Source organism: Brachyistius frenatus, unplaced genomic scaffold (genome assembly GCF_029030835.1).
Source record: "Brachyistius frenatus isolate BFR_SWC_R1_liver_20210118 unplaced genomic scaffold, ASM2903083v1 Contig_26, whole genome shotgun sequence".
NCBI classification, from domain to species: domain Eukaryota; kingdom Metazoa; phylum Chordata; class Actinopteri; family Embiotocidae; genus Brachyistius; species Brachyistius frenatus.
Window position 1 is genome coordinate 2,895,751 of NW_027210625.1, and position 16,792 is coordinate 2,912,542.

At 41.0% G+C, this 16,792-nt stretch overlaps 1 protein-coding gene across 2 annotated transcripts in view; it reads right to left on the reverse strand.

Moving 5' to 3' along the window:
- LOC138620734 (striated muscle preferentially expressed protein kinase-like) overlaps positions 1-16,792 on the reverse strand; it is a 41,143-nt gene that overhangs the window by 18,715 nt on the left and 5,636 nt on the right. For both annotated transcript variants that reach the window (XM_069698154.1, XM_069698153.1), the window contains exons 3-8: positions 6,915-7,013; positions 4,537-4,687; positions 2,533-3,375; positions 1,903-2,330; positions 1,469-1,594; positions 1,139-1,321 (exon numbers count right to left, since the gene is read on the reverse strand). In XM_069698154.1, the coding sequence (XP_069554255.1) occupies positions 1,139-1,321; positions 1,469-1,594; positions 1,903-2,330; positions 2,533-3,375; positions 4,537-4,687; positions 6,915-7,013 (1,830 nt within the window). The remainder of the gene's footprint in view (positions 1-1,138; positions 1,322-1,468; positions 1,595-1,902; positions 2,331-2,532; positions 3,376-4,536; positions 4,688-6,914; positions 7,014-16,792) is intronic.

Sequence of the window (16,792 nt, forward strand, 5' to 3'; positions counted from 1 at the left end):
TCTGTCCTCTGCTTCCCCTCTTTGTCATGTCCATTCTCTCAAACATTCCTGACATTCTGAATTTCACACAGTAGTTGATGAAAGAGTAAATATTTTAAAGGTCTTTTTACAAGTTTTTTTTTTTTTTTAAATTTCATACCGCAAAGAGACTCCACATAGGACTTTTTGATACTTTCTATGAAAATTACAATAAAACAATGCTAATCTCCTTCACCGTATTGTGGTTTGACATCCTTTGAAGCCTACGAATCAATCTCTCCCACTACTTTTGGTTTACCGAGCCAAAAATCGACTCTGTTCCCAGCTAAACCAGCTAAAATGACTCACATAATCTCCCACCACATTTTGACAACTCCATCTCCAAACCCTGTAGCATGAAATCTGGGGTGATGAAAAACTCCATGATTGCAGCAGTAATCTCGCACAGGGACATAAAGCAGCCAGCAATTACCCGAGCGAACAAGAGGGCGGCTAAAAATACTCCAGCAAGTTAGACTTCACTGGCCTAATATGGCAACAGAGGCGCTGTCCTGCTGGTGAGACAGTACCAGAGTGTGCGCTCGCATTTGTTGACAAAACTGAGGACGAGCAAATTGCATTTACATGAGCTCGATCAACACTCTGGGAGCAGCACAAGGATTTCACACACACCATAAATCTAAACACAAATCCACTGCAGGCACATTAATAACAGAAACCTTCCCCAAAAAGAGTATTTATTTAGTTTACTCCTGATTCTGAATGCCATGGCTGCCTTTAAGACTCAGGAGACCTTTGTGTGACGGGGCAGGTCTGGGTTTTGAATTCACTCTGTAGGGAGCTCAGTGCCTTCAAGAATTAATGGGTTGTCATGGCAACTATCGCTGCAAGGAGCCCCTGTTGGGATGCTAAGCTCCAGCACGCCTTTGTAGTCATTAAGACAGAATGTCAGGCGGAGGAGGACTGGCACTGGATTACGGTGAGTTTGCGTGTGAGTCGACATGTTCATGCGTTTTAAAGAACGGCATCGTCTTCATATGCCTTTTTTTCTTCATTCAAATTTGTGTTGCAAGATTGTAAATGTATCACTGTAACATCACATCTAACTGGAAAGCCCTTTGCGTGTCGGGGTACCTTTCCATCTCAGGCCTGGTCTCACCTGACTGGATGTAGAGCATTGCACTGCAGGACGCTCCGCCCGCCGTGTTGACAGCTGTGACGCAGTACGACCCCGCGTTGTTCGGCCTCATCTCCTTTATCACCAGACTGTGCTTCTCACCCTCAGCTTCAACCACATGGAAGGCATCGCTCCGTATCTCCACATTATTCTTCCTCCATGTCACTGAGATGGCAGAGAAAAGCACAGTCATACATACCACCCCAAAAAAAGACTGATTATTGCAAGACATTCTTTAAAAAGACAAAAAAATTCCTTGCGTCTGTATGTATTTCCCAATGAAATCAATATGCAGTAGGTTCTCAGTTGTACCTGTGGGGAGTGGGCTGCCAGTGACGACGCATTTCAGTGTGACCCGAGAGGCGCTGGGTGCCGTAGTGTCCTTAAGAGGCCTCTCAAACCTTGGGCCCTCAGCTGGGCCGTCATCAGAAGAACCCCCTGGAAACAACAGGGAAAGTTTGTGTAGACGTGCCTGAGCGCTTTTACCTGGTTTAGCAAATAGGTCAGTCCTCAAATTAAGTCATTGGGCTAGTTTCCTTTTTTGGGTCTTCATGTGAAATGAGTTCCATCAATAACTCTGGATCTGATGGCAAACCAAACAATACATACATGTTCTACTTTTTTATTTTCCCATCATTTTGACATCTTGATCTGCAAGAGAAAGGCTGCTGATGCTACTTCTCTTTGCTTAATTTAGATTTCTATCAATGTATTTATCAGTATTGTTGTTATGAAATACCGCCTACCTTCCTCTGGAGACCTGGGATGACCTTTCTTGCTTTTGCGAACTCTACCCTCCCTCTTGCTTCCTTCGTTGCTCCTATCTGCAACACTCTCCGTCTCCATGGGTTCATCCTCCACCAGGATAGTGGGGATGTTCACTTTCAGAGCCGGAGACGTCCGCCCCGCCTCCGCCTTCCTCTTTTTTAGGAGAGGAGGAGTGGATGACGGGGTGAGCCGGGGGGGCTTGTTTGGATACTGGGACCCTGGTTCCTTCACAGTTACTGGGGATGCTCTCTTCTCTGTTGGGCTGGGTGATCTGGGGTCTGCTTTGTTGTCCATCTTGGAGTCTCTCTTTGAATCCATCCCTTGCACTCTGGAGGAGGATGAAGATTTGTGGTATATGGCAACAAGTGCATCTTTGTCAGCTGGCAAAGAGCTTTGTCGAGTTTCCCTGTGTGCAAAGACAAGAAAACTGTTGTGTAATATTGACAACAAGTTTAGAATAAGTCTTAGATTTCAAGTCGTGTTGAATAATTTCCATTTTGTGTCCAATTTGTCAGGAAATTGCAAATCTTAGAAAGAAAACTTATAAAGTTCATATCCATTTCATTTTTAAAAACACAAATCATCAGTAAATATAATCCTCTTCAAACCTGATGAGGCTTGTTCTTGTGGCTGTTGGCAATGGTTGTCCTGGTAACTGGTGAACTGGTGCCGTCTCCATGGTAACAGAGATTTTCCCCATGCTTCCTCGTGATGTGCTATCCACTGGTTTCCCCTGTGTCATCTTCTCCTTTGCATGGTTGTAACTTTGATTCTCCAGACCTCTGGCTCGGGTCTCATGCAACATGCTGTCCCCTTCGCTCTCCCCAACTTCTCTTTCCTCCAGGGCTCGCTCCCTTGCCTCCAACTTTTGAACCACTTGGGGAGGAATGGGCTCTAGTTTCCCTGTGTTCAATCTCTCTTTCTGTGACAGCTGTTCAGTGGAATAAGCCTTCTTCAAGCTTGGTTTCCCCACAAGCTTCTTGATCCTCTGGAGCTCTTCTGCAAATTTGCTCTGATAGCTCTGGACCTTCTGGGAGTAGCTTGTCTTGTCCTCTAATGAAGACGCCCGTTGTTTGAATACTGCCCTCTTCTGGGCTGCGCCCTGCAGGATTCGGCCCTCCTCTTTGCTCGGGCCTCCTGTCTTCTTCCCACTGTCATCCGAGTCAAAGGAAGTTGCCCCTGCTGGCGGATCCACACTCGTCCTTCGCTCCTCAAAAGCCCTGACCTTGTCAAAGATCTTGGGCCCTGCACGAGCCAGTTTGGGTGTCATGACAACACTGTTAGCGACAGATGGCTGGTCTGGCTTTGAAGTTTGGGGATCCGAAGGTTTGGTTTTATCAAGTTCTTGTTTTGGGGTACTGACGCTGTTTTTGTGAGTGCTGAGAGGTGGCTGGGGAGAGGACAGGGGGACACGGGTGGACAGCCCCGTTGATTCATCAGCACTTTGAATCCTACAGGGGTGAGGATTGAGGGGAAATGGAGTTGTGAAGTTAGAGCTCTAGCGCAGCTGCGAAGGCTTCGGAAGAGTGATAAAGATGCAGATGAGTGTCCATTTTGTCTTGCTATGTGTTTGTATTCAGCACTGAGTTCCTTGTGTTTCGTCTGTGCTCCTTGTGTCTCATGTCATTAGTAACACATCATACAATGTAAAATGAAATGGCAGAGAGAAAAAAAATACATATAAATAATGTTACCCATAAGTAAGATGTTACTGTTTAAGTGTAAGAAACTTTAAGACAGTAATAATAGCAAATTGTAGTCATGTTGCAGCAACAAAATTGCAGATTTAGAACACAAAAACTCTTACAAAATGCCAGAAAAAGTGCCCCTGTTTTAACTTTAAGTACAAAAACATCATGCCTAAAAGAATATGTGGATCACATGATTATTAATCTATGAGAACATTCATGCTAATATCAGCTTGGATCAAAGCCAGCAACCCATGCATGCCAATGCAAACCTAGAAAGATATGGTGTTAATCCAAAAGTGAGGGGCTGCTCTAGAAAACATGCAGTGAGTAAAAAGAGTAATCACAGTTTTCAGAAGTGTTCAATAATATATATTAGAAGATTGTAACACTGCTCTATAATGGCTATAACAATATTAACAGTGATATTTTGTTGACTTGTAATCATTGTTAGAAATAAAACCACACAGCAAAGACAGAGCCAAAGGAAAGTGTGACATCAAAATAAACTACCAATAGAAGTAACAACGCTGGATGAAGAACTTAAATTATGAAATGAGAGAGTAAAAAAAATCAATCACTTCTGGAACAAATGGAACACAATTTTTGCAAGTTGGGTCTACAGAAGATATAATGTCTTGCCATATGTGTCAGTTTTCTTTGCAATTTGGGGTTTGTGGCCAGTCTTTTTGTTTTTTAGTGGAATCCTGGAAATAAAAAGCAATGTGCTATAACGGCATAGAAAATGTTCTCCCTCTGTAGAGGCTGAACATGCTCCCATAGTAGTCGCTGCCTACTGAAACACTTTCCTCTGACCCCTGAACAGGCCGGGCCAGGTTAGCGTGAGATGCCCGGATGAGCGGTTCCACACCAAGGTGACGGACAGGGGGGGCCCCCTCGGCAGGAACCCCACCGAGGGCTTGCCTGGCTGGGTTTGTGGGGTCCAAATGGGGCCCTGGTGGGCGAGAGCCCAGGGCTCGGAGCTCTCGCTCCACCACAGGGTCATAACCACCAGGGAGGGTGGCCCTCCGATCTGAGGCATCGGGGTTATAGTCCATCATCCTTCCTCCCTCACCTGTGGAGAACGAGACAGACAGCTTCATTATACTTTTGTTATATTTTATACATTTCCCAACATGGATGATTAATATATTATTTATTTTTTCAAGGGGCCAGCAATTGCAAAAGTAGATCGTTTTTTAGGCTCCACTCCTTTTAAAAAAAACATTTTTTTCCTTCAGCCTATATACTACTGTATATAATGCCTTGCTGTACCCAAACTAAAAAAATAATATATTTTTTTTTACTGAAGCAATGAACTGAAAGATGCAGCAATAAAAAAAGGGAAGAATCCTGAGATGGTAGAAAATTATTCTGACATAAAAAGAAGTGCAGGAACATTGTTAAGAATGAAAAAGCGCAGGATGGATAAATACTCTATCGATTGCATGAGAACAGGAAGTAAAAACAGAAAGTGTCAGGGCTACGTTTGGAGCGTGCACCACTTAAAGAGATCCTCCTCCGTCGCAAATCAGGTAATGACTGACATTTTAGTGATGAGCAACGGAGACAGAAATGCTTTGGCAGCGAAAAGAAAGAGCAGTCAGCATCTTCCGTTAATGAAGGAAACCTTGAAACAGCAATGGAGCCAAGGATATAAAACATCAGACTCTTACTGCTTGACTGATTGAATGAAATGATACTGACTCAGCGTCACCATCAGAAACCAAACTACATCAGTTTCTCATAAAGTCCAAAAAACAAGAACTAAGAACTAAATATTACACACTTCAAGGCCTTGATGTATTGAGCTTTTAAATTCAGTTGGGCAGTGCCTTTCATTTTTACTTGAAACAGGCAAATCAAGCTTTAGTACTGTGTTTTGACACCAGTGTCTCGTCTAATTTTTACAACCAGTCTTGTCTCATCCATGTCCATTGGATCTAAATAAGGTCCAGCTGGAGAAATGCATCATCTGGGGGAAAACACGTGTCCTGTTTCTGTTTAACAAGGTATTCTTGGCATTAGTTTGGATGCAGCAGAGCCAACCTGGCTGTTCCATGAAGAAAACAAATGATGTATCACCTCATCCCTCCCTCAATTTGATATTCTCTATTTTGTTGTTACTCGTCTCTGGAGGGATATGATGAGGGCGTAATCAGCCCACCAACACGAAAGCTGAAAAAGTGCAAACACCGTGTACGAGCGAGGGAAGAATATAACATTTCTTTGCGGTGGAGGAGAAGGGTGTCAATACTTCTGATCTATATTCAGACATCCTGTTGCCTGGTTAGGAAGGGATGGTGGTGAGAGCATGCAGGTTCAGTGACTCCAATGCACCAACACCACTTAAGCAAATTAGTAAATCCTCTGTCAGCAATTCTTTTCATCGATGTAACACTGCCAGGAAAAAGCTCATTAGGTTATCATTGGTTAAATATGCCACCACATTTTAGATTTTTGCATTAGGAGATGGAGAGGTTTAGCATTTCTTTGCCCTGTGTCTTTAGGCTTGATCAAACTGGCCTTTAACTCCAATAAAACTTCACACTCTACAATAAAACAGGACATCAATATACAATTCTATTGACCAATAAAGAGGCTCAAAAAGATAAAAAATATATAATTAATGAGCATAATAGCAGCACAAAAAGAAAATTACCCACTTGTGTTTTATCGCAGATAAACTATTTAGCTGTTTTAACTCTTTATCTCAGCTGATAGACACAGCTGCATTTAAAGGTAATGCTCCACTTTTATATCCTAATCTTTTCAAGAAGAGTAAAATACAGTAAATAACTGATTCAGCTAGTTTGAGCCTTATTTATCCAGCAAAAACAGTCTCAGTTTCCTGGCTGTATATTCCCTGTGGAGCCGCACAGTGAGATCCAGACCTAAGACAGGTTCCCTGCTAGAAACTAGGGCAGTGTGTCACACTGTTGCATCACAACATGAGGGATGAATGCACTCTGCCACATCCGATTTCATCCAACTCACATCTTCAGCCAAACTGATAACAACCTCCATTAAATCTATCAATCCACATTGAATCATAATTTTGTAGAAGTGTGTTTTTGGCAGTGATATATGTGGAGCAGTAAATTATTCTGAATACTATTTTGCAAGGAAGGTTTAAAGAGCTACTGAATATGCGCATGCTGCACTTCGTACCACCGTTTGCGGGTGGTGTTGCATGCAGCTATAAAAAAATTATTAATTTAAAGGGGGGAAAAAAAGCTCACGTTTCAGTTGTCTAATCTAATAAGTGCTGAAACTGTACAGAATGATTTTAAATGAAATACCTGAAGGTCCTCTCCGGCCAGCCTTGTCTTGGTGCCTCCCGGGGCCCTCTTTGGTTTCCATCTGAGGTTCTGTGGTCTCATCCTCTGTGGTCTCAGAGTCTGAAATAAATAAAAGGTAAACACAATGAGTCAAGATGGACAAAGAAGGTGGAACGTCAGGAAAGAGAAAATGAAGTGAAGGACGAGAAGAAGAAGCTGAAAACACCAATAGTCCAGGAAAAAAAATGACATTTCACATTTGTTTCGGAGCCCACATTTTGATGGGTCCTTAAAAAGGGCCGCAGAGAGCCCCCAGAGTGAAATAAATGGGTTGAAACTTGAGCGTGACATAGAGCCAGCTGTGGCTTATGAAAATACATGACTGATACATGGAGGGGAGGTGGGTGGATAGATGCTCTTCCCTCAGTTTGACTGCTCTAACAAAACAGCAGTGAGATGGATTTATCGAGCTTATGGCTTTCTTTTGAAATATCTATCAGTAAAAAATTAAAATCTATTTCACATAGAATTCAAACACATGAACTGAGTTTAAATAATGACTTACTAAAGTAGCAGAGCCATGAGGATGTTAAAGACACAAATGTTATCAGTATAGCAGGTATGAAAATTGATTTAGTTTTTGTTTTTAACAACTACTTTAACCAAAAAAATGGTCAAAACAACTGTATCAGTTAAGAAAACACCAATTATAAAAAGGAAATATACGCAACTACATATTCGTTGCCCACGAAAAGAAGACAGAGGAAAACATTCATTTAATTGGGGTCTTGTGTTTATGGGGAACATTAAAACACAGAAAGAAAAGAAAATACAGTGGTGTAGACAAATAAAAGATGATGGAGTACTGATTTGTCGAGGAAGCTGATCTTAAATATGAAAAACAAGAGGATGCAATAAAGGGAGAAGACCTGAGGGAAACAGAAACCACAGACACGATCAAAATAAACTGCCTGAAACCACATCACTGTGGCTGAGATCACGTTACATCAGCAGGGTGAACATATGAAGTCAGTGACGGATGGATGAAGAAAAAAAGAAAAGGCAGGAGATGAATCAAGACAGGCAGGTTTACCATAGCTTTGCTTTCGGCAGGAGCGGAAAACTTCGCTTCCATAGTGGCAGCAAGAGAGGGCAGACGGGAGAGCACCGTTACTATGGAAACCAGCATCTCTCTCACCCACACGACCAATCCTCTTCGTACCCATTAGAGTCTAAATTCACCAGCCAAACTGCTGGGTGGCTGACAGATATGTTTACTGGTTACAGAGCCTGTGAAGGAGGACGACGACAACCACAAAATAGGTTGCACCTCATTGCGCCTCACATCAAGTCACATCCTTATTAGATAATTCCAGAAGGTCTGCCTAATGATAAGAAAGCCGATGTAACATGAAAAGTCACCATTAAGTTCGTACATTGCTTGCAGCATGTGTGTGCTTCCGCGGGTGTGGGTATGTAGATCCACCCATCTGTGTCAAATTAATTTAAATATCTTGCACATCAGGCGAAAGAAAATCAACTCAGCAAAGTGATTATGAGGTAATATATTTCGCAGAGTATAATTCAAATTGTAATGTAAGTGGGATTTGGCTTAGGGCACAGATTGCACAAATAATGCCAAATATCATATCATAAAGCATCAAAGCCAAACGATGTTTACTCAAGAATTTTATGCAGCAGTGTGATTACAAAAATATTGCTTTGTGGGGGTGGATGTACAATAACAAAACCCACTGTTGTTGTAAGCAGTCAAGCAGTAAAACATACAAATACACTAAATATAAATGTTCCACAACAGTAATTTTCATATATAAAAGAGATCTTATTGAAATAAATCAAAGTGAAGCACATGGAGGCTAAAACACAAACACAAAGAGAGGAAAAGCACTGGGGAAAACATAATGCTACAGTAGTTTAGATTGAAAAAAGGACAACAGACCAAGATAGAACAGAACTGGTGTAAAGCTCATACTGACAACACACCATGGGTAAATCTGCCAAATGTCCGCGTGGAATGCCCAGTTCTCTGAAACGAGATACAAGAGTACAATGCATTATTCAGGGTCGAATGCAGCCAAGGATTCTGTTTTACACAAAACACTGAAGTGAAAACTGCAAAAGTTCAGTTTACCCTAAAGTCCTGTTGTTGTCACATCTTTAACTTTCAGCAGTAAAAGGTTTGAGTTACAGCATAATCATTCACTTTGAACATGCCTCATTGTATTTCAATTTATTCTGACAAATTAGACAATTCTTTAAAATGTCTCACTTGTATTTAAAAAAACAACAACCAAAAAACGTCAATAACTCATTTGTGGGCTTAAAAACATTCATCTAGACTGTAAAGTGATTGTATCCTCAAAATATAAGACGCCCAGCCATATCTGTAATAAAGAGACATTTCTAAAAAGAAAAATGGCTGACAAAGTCTCCAGGCTATCTCTGAGCAAGTGTCCATGCTGATAAAGCAGTTGGTAAAACTGCTTTCTTGACAGTCTGTCAATCAGCACCAAGGAGAGCTCCTCAGAATGACTCACTGCTTTGCAGCAGATGGAAAGCAAAAGCAGCAAGTGCAAAGTGAAATGACTCATTTCACACTTATTTTCCCCCACATGTACTTCCCCCACTCCCCATTGGTTGATGTTTTTGTGTCAGGCAATTAGATTAACTGTTGCCTGTTGGTAACTGTCATTTGACACATCCCCCTAGAAGCTTCCATCATTGTCGTGATCTCCATTGTTCTGCCCTCAAGGCAATCATATCAGCAAAACCCAGCTACAAATGGCATCTTTTCAAAATTTGGATTTGGCAAATGCTAAAAAAAAATTCTGTGGGTATAATCCAAATCCTAGCAGCATTATTCTGACAAATCTGAAGCTGCAAGCAAAAGAACACATCTCAAGGGTTTGATATTGATGCAGAATTCAAAAGAGGCAAAACGGCCATCAGCTTTATCTTGTGCTTCGCTCACTTCATAGCCCTTGTCAGTGGCTGCCCTGATTCTCATGTCTCCATGGAGTGTAGCCTACTGACACACTTTTCATCTGCCCCGAATTTTTTAAACCTGTAATATGAATTACTTATTATAGAACAAAACTGTCGTGACTGTCAAAATACATATTTCATGACGGAGAATGTTATAGAGAGAGTACAGCATTTGGACTTAATGATGTGAGAGTGGATTGTGCCTTTTTAGTGTTTCAAGGTAAGGGTCTTAGGACATTTTTTCATTGCTTACAGTACAGTTAAATAAATTGTTCTACCTGGCAACCAGAGTTTTCCTGGGCTTACTTTATTTGTTGAGGAGTCCTGATTTGTTCTCAATTTTTCAAGATATCAGACAACAATGACCGAAAGCAGCAGGCATCAGATTTATCCATAATTCCTTCCTCTAGCATTTTACCAGCAGCACTGAATGCTAAATTCTTACCAATGTATTCCCTTAAAAAAAAAGCCCTAATCCTAATTCTTTTCGTTTATTTTACTGGTTTTATCTGTTGAAGAATCAACACATTTGCATCATTATCAGGTAAAGGGTGTGGCATGTAATTCGAATATGTAAGAAAACATCAAAACCTCATGAAAAACAACAAGGATATAAGCTCAGTAACACCATCGTTGAGCACACTCTTTTCCATTAAGAAGCAAACTCACCTGAAATCTCTTCTTGGACCAGATTTTCTTCATCTTCAAGTAGTGCTTCCTGTCAAGCGTACAAGATTACCTGTGGCATGAGCTCACAAAAACAGCCCCACAACCCCCAAAAAATACCAGGGTGTGGCATCAACAACAACAACCAAAACAAAAATCAAGATTCAAAACGGGATTCAGCTGCCTTTTATGCGTGGGTGTGTTTACTCTCCAGTCTGCCAGAAGGACGGAGAGAAAGAGAGCGCACGAGAGAAAAAGAGGATGCAAATCAGCCGAAGCCAGGTGTCTTTGTGTCTGAGTGAGTATCCGCCGATGTGGACAGCGTCCTTCTCTGACGTAGAGCCAGCCTTTAGAGGGGCAGTTCTCAGCTGGTTTATCTAACTCCCCCCCTCTGCCCGTTCTGCTTCAATCGAGAGCACACTCAGAACAAGGGGAGGTGGGGGTTGGAAGTCTGAGCATAAGGGGTGTGTTGGTCCTGATTGCAGTGATGAGAGTGGAGAATAAGAAAAGGAGGAGGTGGATAAAATGAAAAAGAGAACAACTGGCTTCAGCAGAGCACGTTGACTTTTCTTTTCTGAGCAGCAGGAGTGAAAGATGAGAGCGACAAAAAGCAAGACTAAGGCAAAGAATCAGTCAGAGATAAAAGCGAAAGAGGAAAATGGACAAAGAGATAAAGAGCGGGAGGTGCGGAGGGGGGGGCAGCAAGAGACAAGGATGGTGGCGAGAAGATTCAGGGGGAGGAGGCAAAACAGGCGAGAAAGAGAAAGGGAAAGCTTGAAGAAGAAATAGCAAGACATAAAAAAAAGGGAAACAAGGGTGAGTAAAATATATACTTCCTTATAATTATGAATATATGCAACCCTGAATACAAACAAAAACAAACCTTTACCCCATCGCAACCCTCCATCTCTGAATCTATTCTCCTGTTTTCTTTGTTGTCCTTTCTAAGGAAGGTAGCAGCCCTCAGCAAAACCCATAAGCCATTCAATATTTATATATATTCCATGTCTGTTAGCTTTAACCAGTAGGGTCATGGCCTGAAGTAGCTGAGGGCTATTTGGACTCGAGGAACAAACACATTCCCCTACAAGATTACAGTACCATACATTTTATGTATGACCAGAATTCATTTATTATGAAAAACTGAAAATCCTCTTATTTGTGAAGATGAAACAAGCAATTTGCTATTTTTGCTTGGTAAATGTCTTAGCCAGTTAAATCATAATCAATAGTTATCATAGCTGTCATTTAAGCAACTGACTAATCATTTCAAGCAATAAAAACAAAACTAGGAGTCTTGAAAAGTATTACTGACATCAGTTAAACACTAATTTATTTATTTTTTTCCTGTTGGGAGGAGCTCCTGTAAATGCAACCAGAACATACTGCCACCTTGTAAAGTTTAAAGGACAAGAACGGCAAACGGTGACATATTTACAACATTTAGCAGTCGTGAAACAACATTACCATTGTCTGCCATGACAGCGAGGAAATTAGTGTACAATCAGTCTTAAGCAATAAGATGAGTCACAACAGTTGTGGGCTGATCAGAAATAAGGAGAACAGCAGAGTCCGATTGTTAATTTGCCATGGGGATTGATGCCTTTCACATTACAAGTAGTTATTTAATCCATTGATAATACACAAATAAATTCTTAGTCTTAAATTGTTGTCATTTACATCATCAATAAATCGGACATATTTGAAGTGAAAACTTTGGTCCTTCTTCCACTACTGTCTCATTTTCATCTCACTAAAACATTATTAATATAATAGTGATATCTATTTCTGCATAATGGCCTGTGCAAATCAAAGAGAATATTATAAAACACTCTCCTCCACGATGTCTGATTTGTTGAGAAAACGTGGCAAGAATGTGTAACTGCCTCCCACCACCTAACTGCCTCCTCCTTCAAACCATCCCACTGTCTCTAATACACACTTTGACACATATTAATTATTCCTTCAGAAACTTCTGTGCGCCCCACACCTCTTCCATCACCTGACTCTAAAAATAATTACAGGCACACCCAGATCTTGCTCTCCAACCAGGGTCCAAATCCACTTATCAACGTAGCTCTTCCATCCTCAACTGCTGACTTGCTTTGCTGAACAACTTGCTTTTTAGCGATGTTAAGCGAGACATGTTACTGTTTATGGCCTTGTAAACACAGAATCGATACGGGAGATTTACTCCTGCCACGAATCAGGAGTTGATCAGTGGATTTTGATTCTCGTCATTAGCTTCTTCCTCTTTTTCCATTTAAGTGATGATTTTCACCCAGCTACATAACGTGTTCTTTTCCTCAAAACATCCCTGAATAGATTTGTAAATAGTCTTTCTTACCACTACACACAAACCTAGAAGCAGCGGATTGCAGTTTCCAACTGTTATTTTCACAAACCTCCCTCTATTCACCCTCGTCCGCCTCGCACTCCTCCTCCATCCATCACCAGTGAGATGCATTCGGTCCAGGAGAAAATGAAGCAATCAATACCAATGCTTTATGCGTGATATGGGATACACCCCCAAGTAACAGTTCAAACACCCCCGGATCAATAAGCCCATCATAACACAAGATTCCATGACCGACATCCAGTGGAAGCTAGATACGGCGGCGAAGCGTCCATTTCATGATTCTTGGAAGCATCTCTCATGAGGTTTTTTTTATACTCACTAAAAGCCACAAAGAGTCAGCTTCAACCAGTCTCTGGCTGGGATATCACAGAATGTCAGCCATTAAGAAAAGATAATTAGATTTCATTGGTGCATGTCATTTATCTTCCTCTGAATCGGGTTTAGTTCAGGCAGCAACACTGTCCAATGGACGGCTGAAGCCTTCATACGCAGACTTAGGCATAACCCGTTCTCATGTATGACCGCCAACATAATTCAGACATACCAATGCAAACAACCAAATGAGCATTAAAAAGACTTTGAACACGTGCAATTTGGAGCATGCTATAGTTTAATTAGCTTAAAACAACAAGAGAGTAAGCGTACTTCACGGAATCCCATTGATTTTGTGACAGAGGCTGCTTTCTGTGGAGCTGCATTGATGGATGCCTTCCAGGCATACAGCTTTATCAGCAGCAAGTCTGGCATATACTCTCTCTGCAACAGAAAGCAGATTCTGCTGCTGTTACATCACACTGTGATCATTCGGTTTTTCGCGCGGTTTCATACTGTTTCTCTGGTCAAACAAAACCACATGTTCCATCACAAGGATGTCTGCTTTTTTTTTTTAACCAAATTTATTAGGTAAAAATGGCAAACTTTAATAATCTTAAAAGAATGAATACAAAAATGGTGTCCCGGTTTTCAAGGCAGCGAAAACCTTATCAAAACCAAGTTGGAGAGCGCTAACTTTTCACACAATTCAACAAATCACTTGGTGGTTTACAAGGACGCTGCTTCCATTAAAACTTCAAGACAGAAAGCAAAACAAAAACTAACTTCCTCCTTCTTTATATACTCGAAAGAAAACAAGCCTTCAGAGGCCAATGAGAGTGTTGGTATGCTGATTTAGTTTACATGTTGAGGTAGTTTGGAAACCCCAAATGACAGTGGCCAATATTGACAGTCACACTGCAACACGATCCTACCACCTAATCCCGAACCAAATCCCTGAGGGTTCCTGTGAATGACTGTGTACCAGGATGATGGAACACAAACACACCATTTGCCAGACCAAACACTCGGGAAACAGCGCTGGCTTTAAACTCACATATTGCCTCAGCTGCCTCATGACAATAGAGAACCTAATTAATTGTACTGCATCCTTAATCTACTAAATAAAAAATATTAAACATTTGAATAGAATTTTTTCAGCCCCTTCAAATTGCAACTTCAAATTAAAGTTGTTTCCTTAACAGTGACAATTTGTACTACAAAAATGTCAGGTAATATGCACATTTCCATATCTAATTGTTTCACTTCTTAGGGCTGTTTTAATCCTGGGAAACACTACTTTCAATGTAAATAAACCTTTAGATGCATCAGAAAATGTGCAGATTCTGTCTGGTTTCAAGTCTAGTGGTAGTACATGTATTTGTACAACTGTAAATAATTTTAAATGAGGTTTTCTGACCTTCAAAGGCACAAGACTAGGTTTTTTTTTTTTTTTTTTTTTTTTGGGGGGGGGGGGAATACAATTTCACATGCTAGTTCCTGGCTAGCTCTCAAGTAAAATCCACTAGCATTCTCTTCTAGTAGTTTCAGAGAAATTTGGACAAAACAATGTTTATAGGCAACTATTTTCCTATTTTCACTATACAAAACAGGACTGTTGTACTTTAAAGTCAAGTCTGCCGTAAAAACCATTATGCATTCGTATACAAGAGAGACCAACTGAATCCAATTAAGCAGTAACAATAGCAGCCTCCGGTGTATTCCCGTGTTTTAATTTCCATTACAGCTGTCCCACTTAGTTGAGTATTGTAATTCCCTGCTATAATGTGATCCTTCTCCTACTTCAGCCTGTTAAAGGATCCACAACAAATAATTTTACGCTTTCATAGTACATATTTTGTATTGATATCAGCTCCCACTCACCTCTCTGTTTCTTGCTTTTCGGCCCACTCACACCTTCCCTAGCATTCCTCAAAGCTTTCCGTGCATCGAGCAGCTCCTTCCGCAGCATGGCTCTTGTTTTCCTTTGTAAGATCCTTCCAACTAGATGGCTACCTCTTCCAAAAAATTATTTCTCCTCAAAGTTGAAGTGTTTTCCACCCGGCCACCACTAAAACCAAGGTAACGATCTTAAAATGACTCCAAAAGGCCTAAATCTCCCAGTTTCATCTCCTCTTATTATGAGGTCTTCAAAATGGCTCCTTTTGCAGCACAAAACAGGTAAATGGTCAAGCAATGATGTGCTACCTTCAGATCAGACTTTATCATCTTCAGCCCATGTCTCTCTTTCTTGCCCTCTCCTCCAAAGTCCTAACTTTGACTGCCAACTTCAGTGGTCTATTTCCAGTCCAGCATAGTACAAGCCCTCATGTTGTACTGTACTTTCCCTCTGTACCCCCTTTCATAGAGCCTGCCCTCCCTCCCCCCCGTTATAGCAGGAGATTAAACACACTGCAGCACAGAAACCAAACGACCTTTGCTGTCCTCTGTGGGCCACTCTGCATGGACTACAGTTTTAAAACTCTAGTACACAGCAGATATGTTGTAATACAACATTCTACAACTCCACATACATGACGGGACAATGTGGCAGTTACAGAGACTGTAGTTGAATGGAGGTAGATCTATTTCAGACACCTATGTGCTCACTTTGAAACTGGAGGTGAACACAACACTGTAGCCTTCGATCAGTTAAAAATAAAAATAAAACCGAACTGTGACTGACTCAATAAATAAATCAAAACAAGTATTTACATTGATGCTCTGTGGAATTCATTGCAATCTAAATATGTGATTGTATATAATGTTGGGAATTTACTAAAGCCGTCTCATGAATTAAAATATCAGATGCTGACCAGTCTAATTTTATTAGAGCTGTTGGTCCTGTATAGAAGGACCCTCTGCCAACCTGTCACTATTTACTTTCAAGATGTTTCTTTTAACCATCTTCCAACTTTATGGATGTTTAATACAAATTGACTGTGCAGATGCAACTTTAAGTACTTTATACTACAGACTGGTGCAATTTGGACACTTCACTGTGTCACAGAGAGCTATATCTACTTGATCGGGCTGTTCACAAAATGGATCGATGTCTAAACCACAACAATCCCTTACAGCAATGTCAGAGGAATGCACACATCTTTTTAAAATCACCTGATCTAAAGCTAAATTAAATTTCAGCTGAACAAAATAAAGCAAATACAAGCACAGACCCTTCGACCCTCAGAGCCTTTGACAATTTTGTCAACAAAACAATTCCTTGTCATCAGGCAGTATCGTGTTCCAACCGAAATGTTGGACCTCATATTAGGAACCACTGCTTTCAAGGTGCGACCAAGACCTTTTCAAATGTTATCTTATGAGTAACTGGACGTCATGTCTGGCATGATGCTGCGTCACAATGTTCTATTGTAAAGGTAGCTTAAAATACCCATTTGCCATTTCTTTGAGCGTCCATCAAACTGCGTGTTCGGCCTTTAGATACCCGACAGCATGTTAATACACCATAAGGTGACGTCAATAAAGTCGTCTAGACTTGTGACACAGCACTCCTCAGGTTTCTGGTTGGTCTGATTTCTCAGGGTGAAATCTT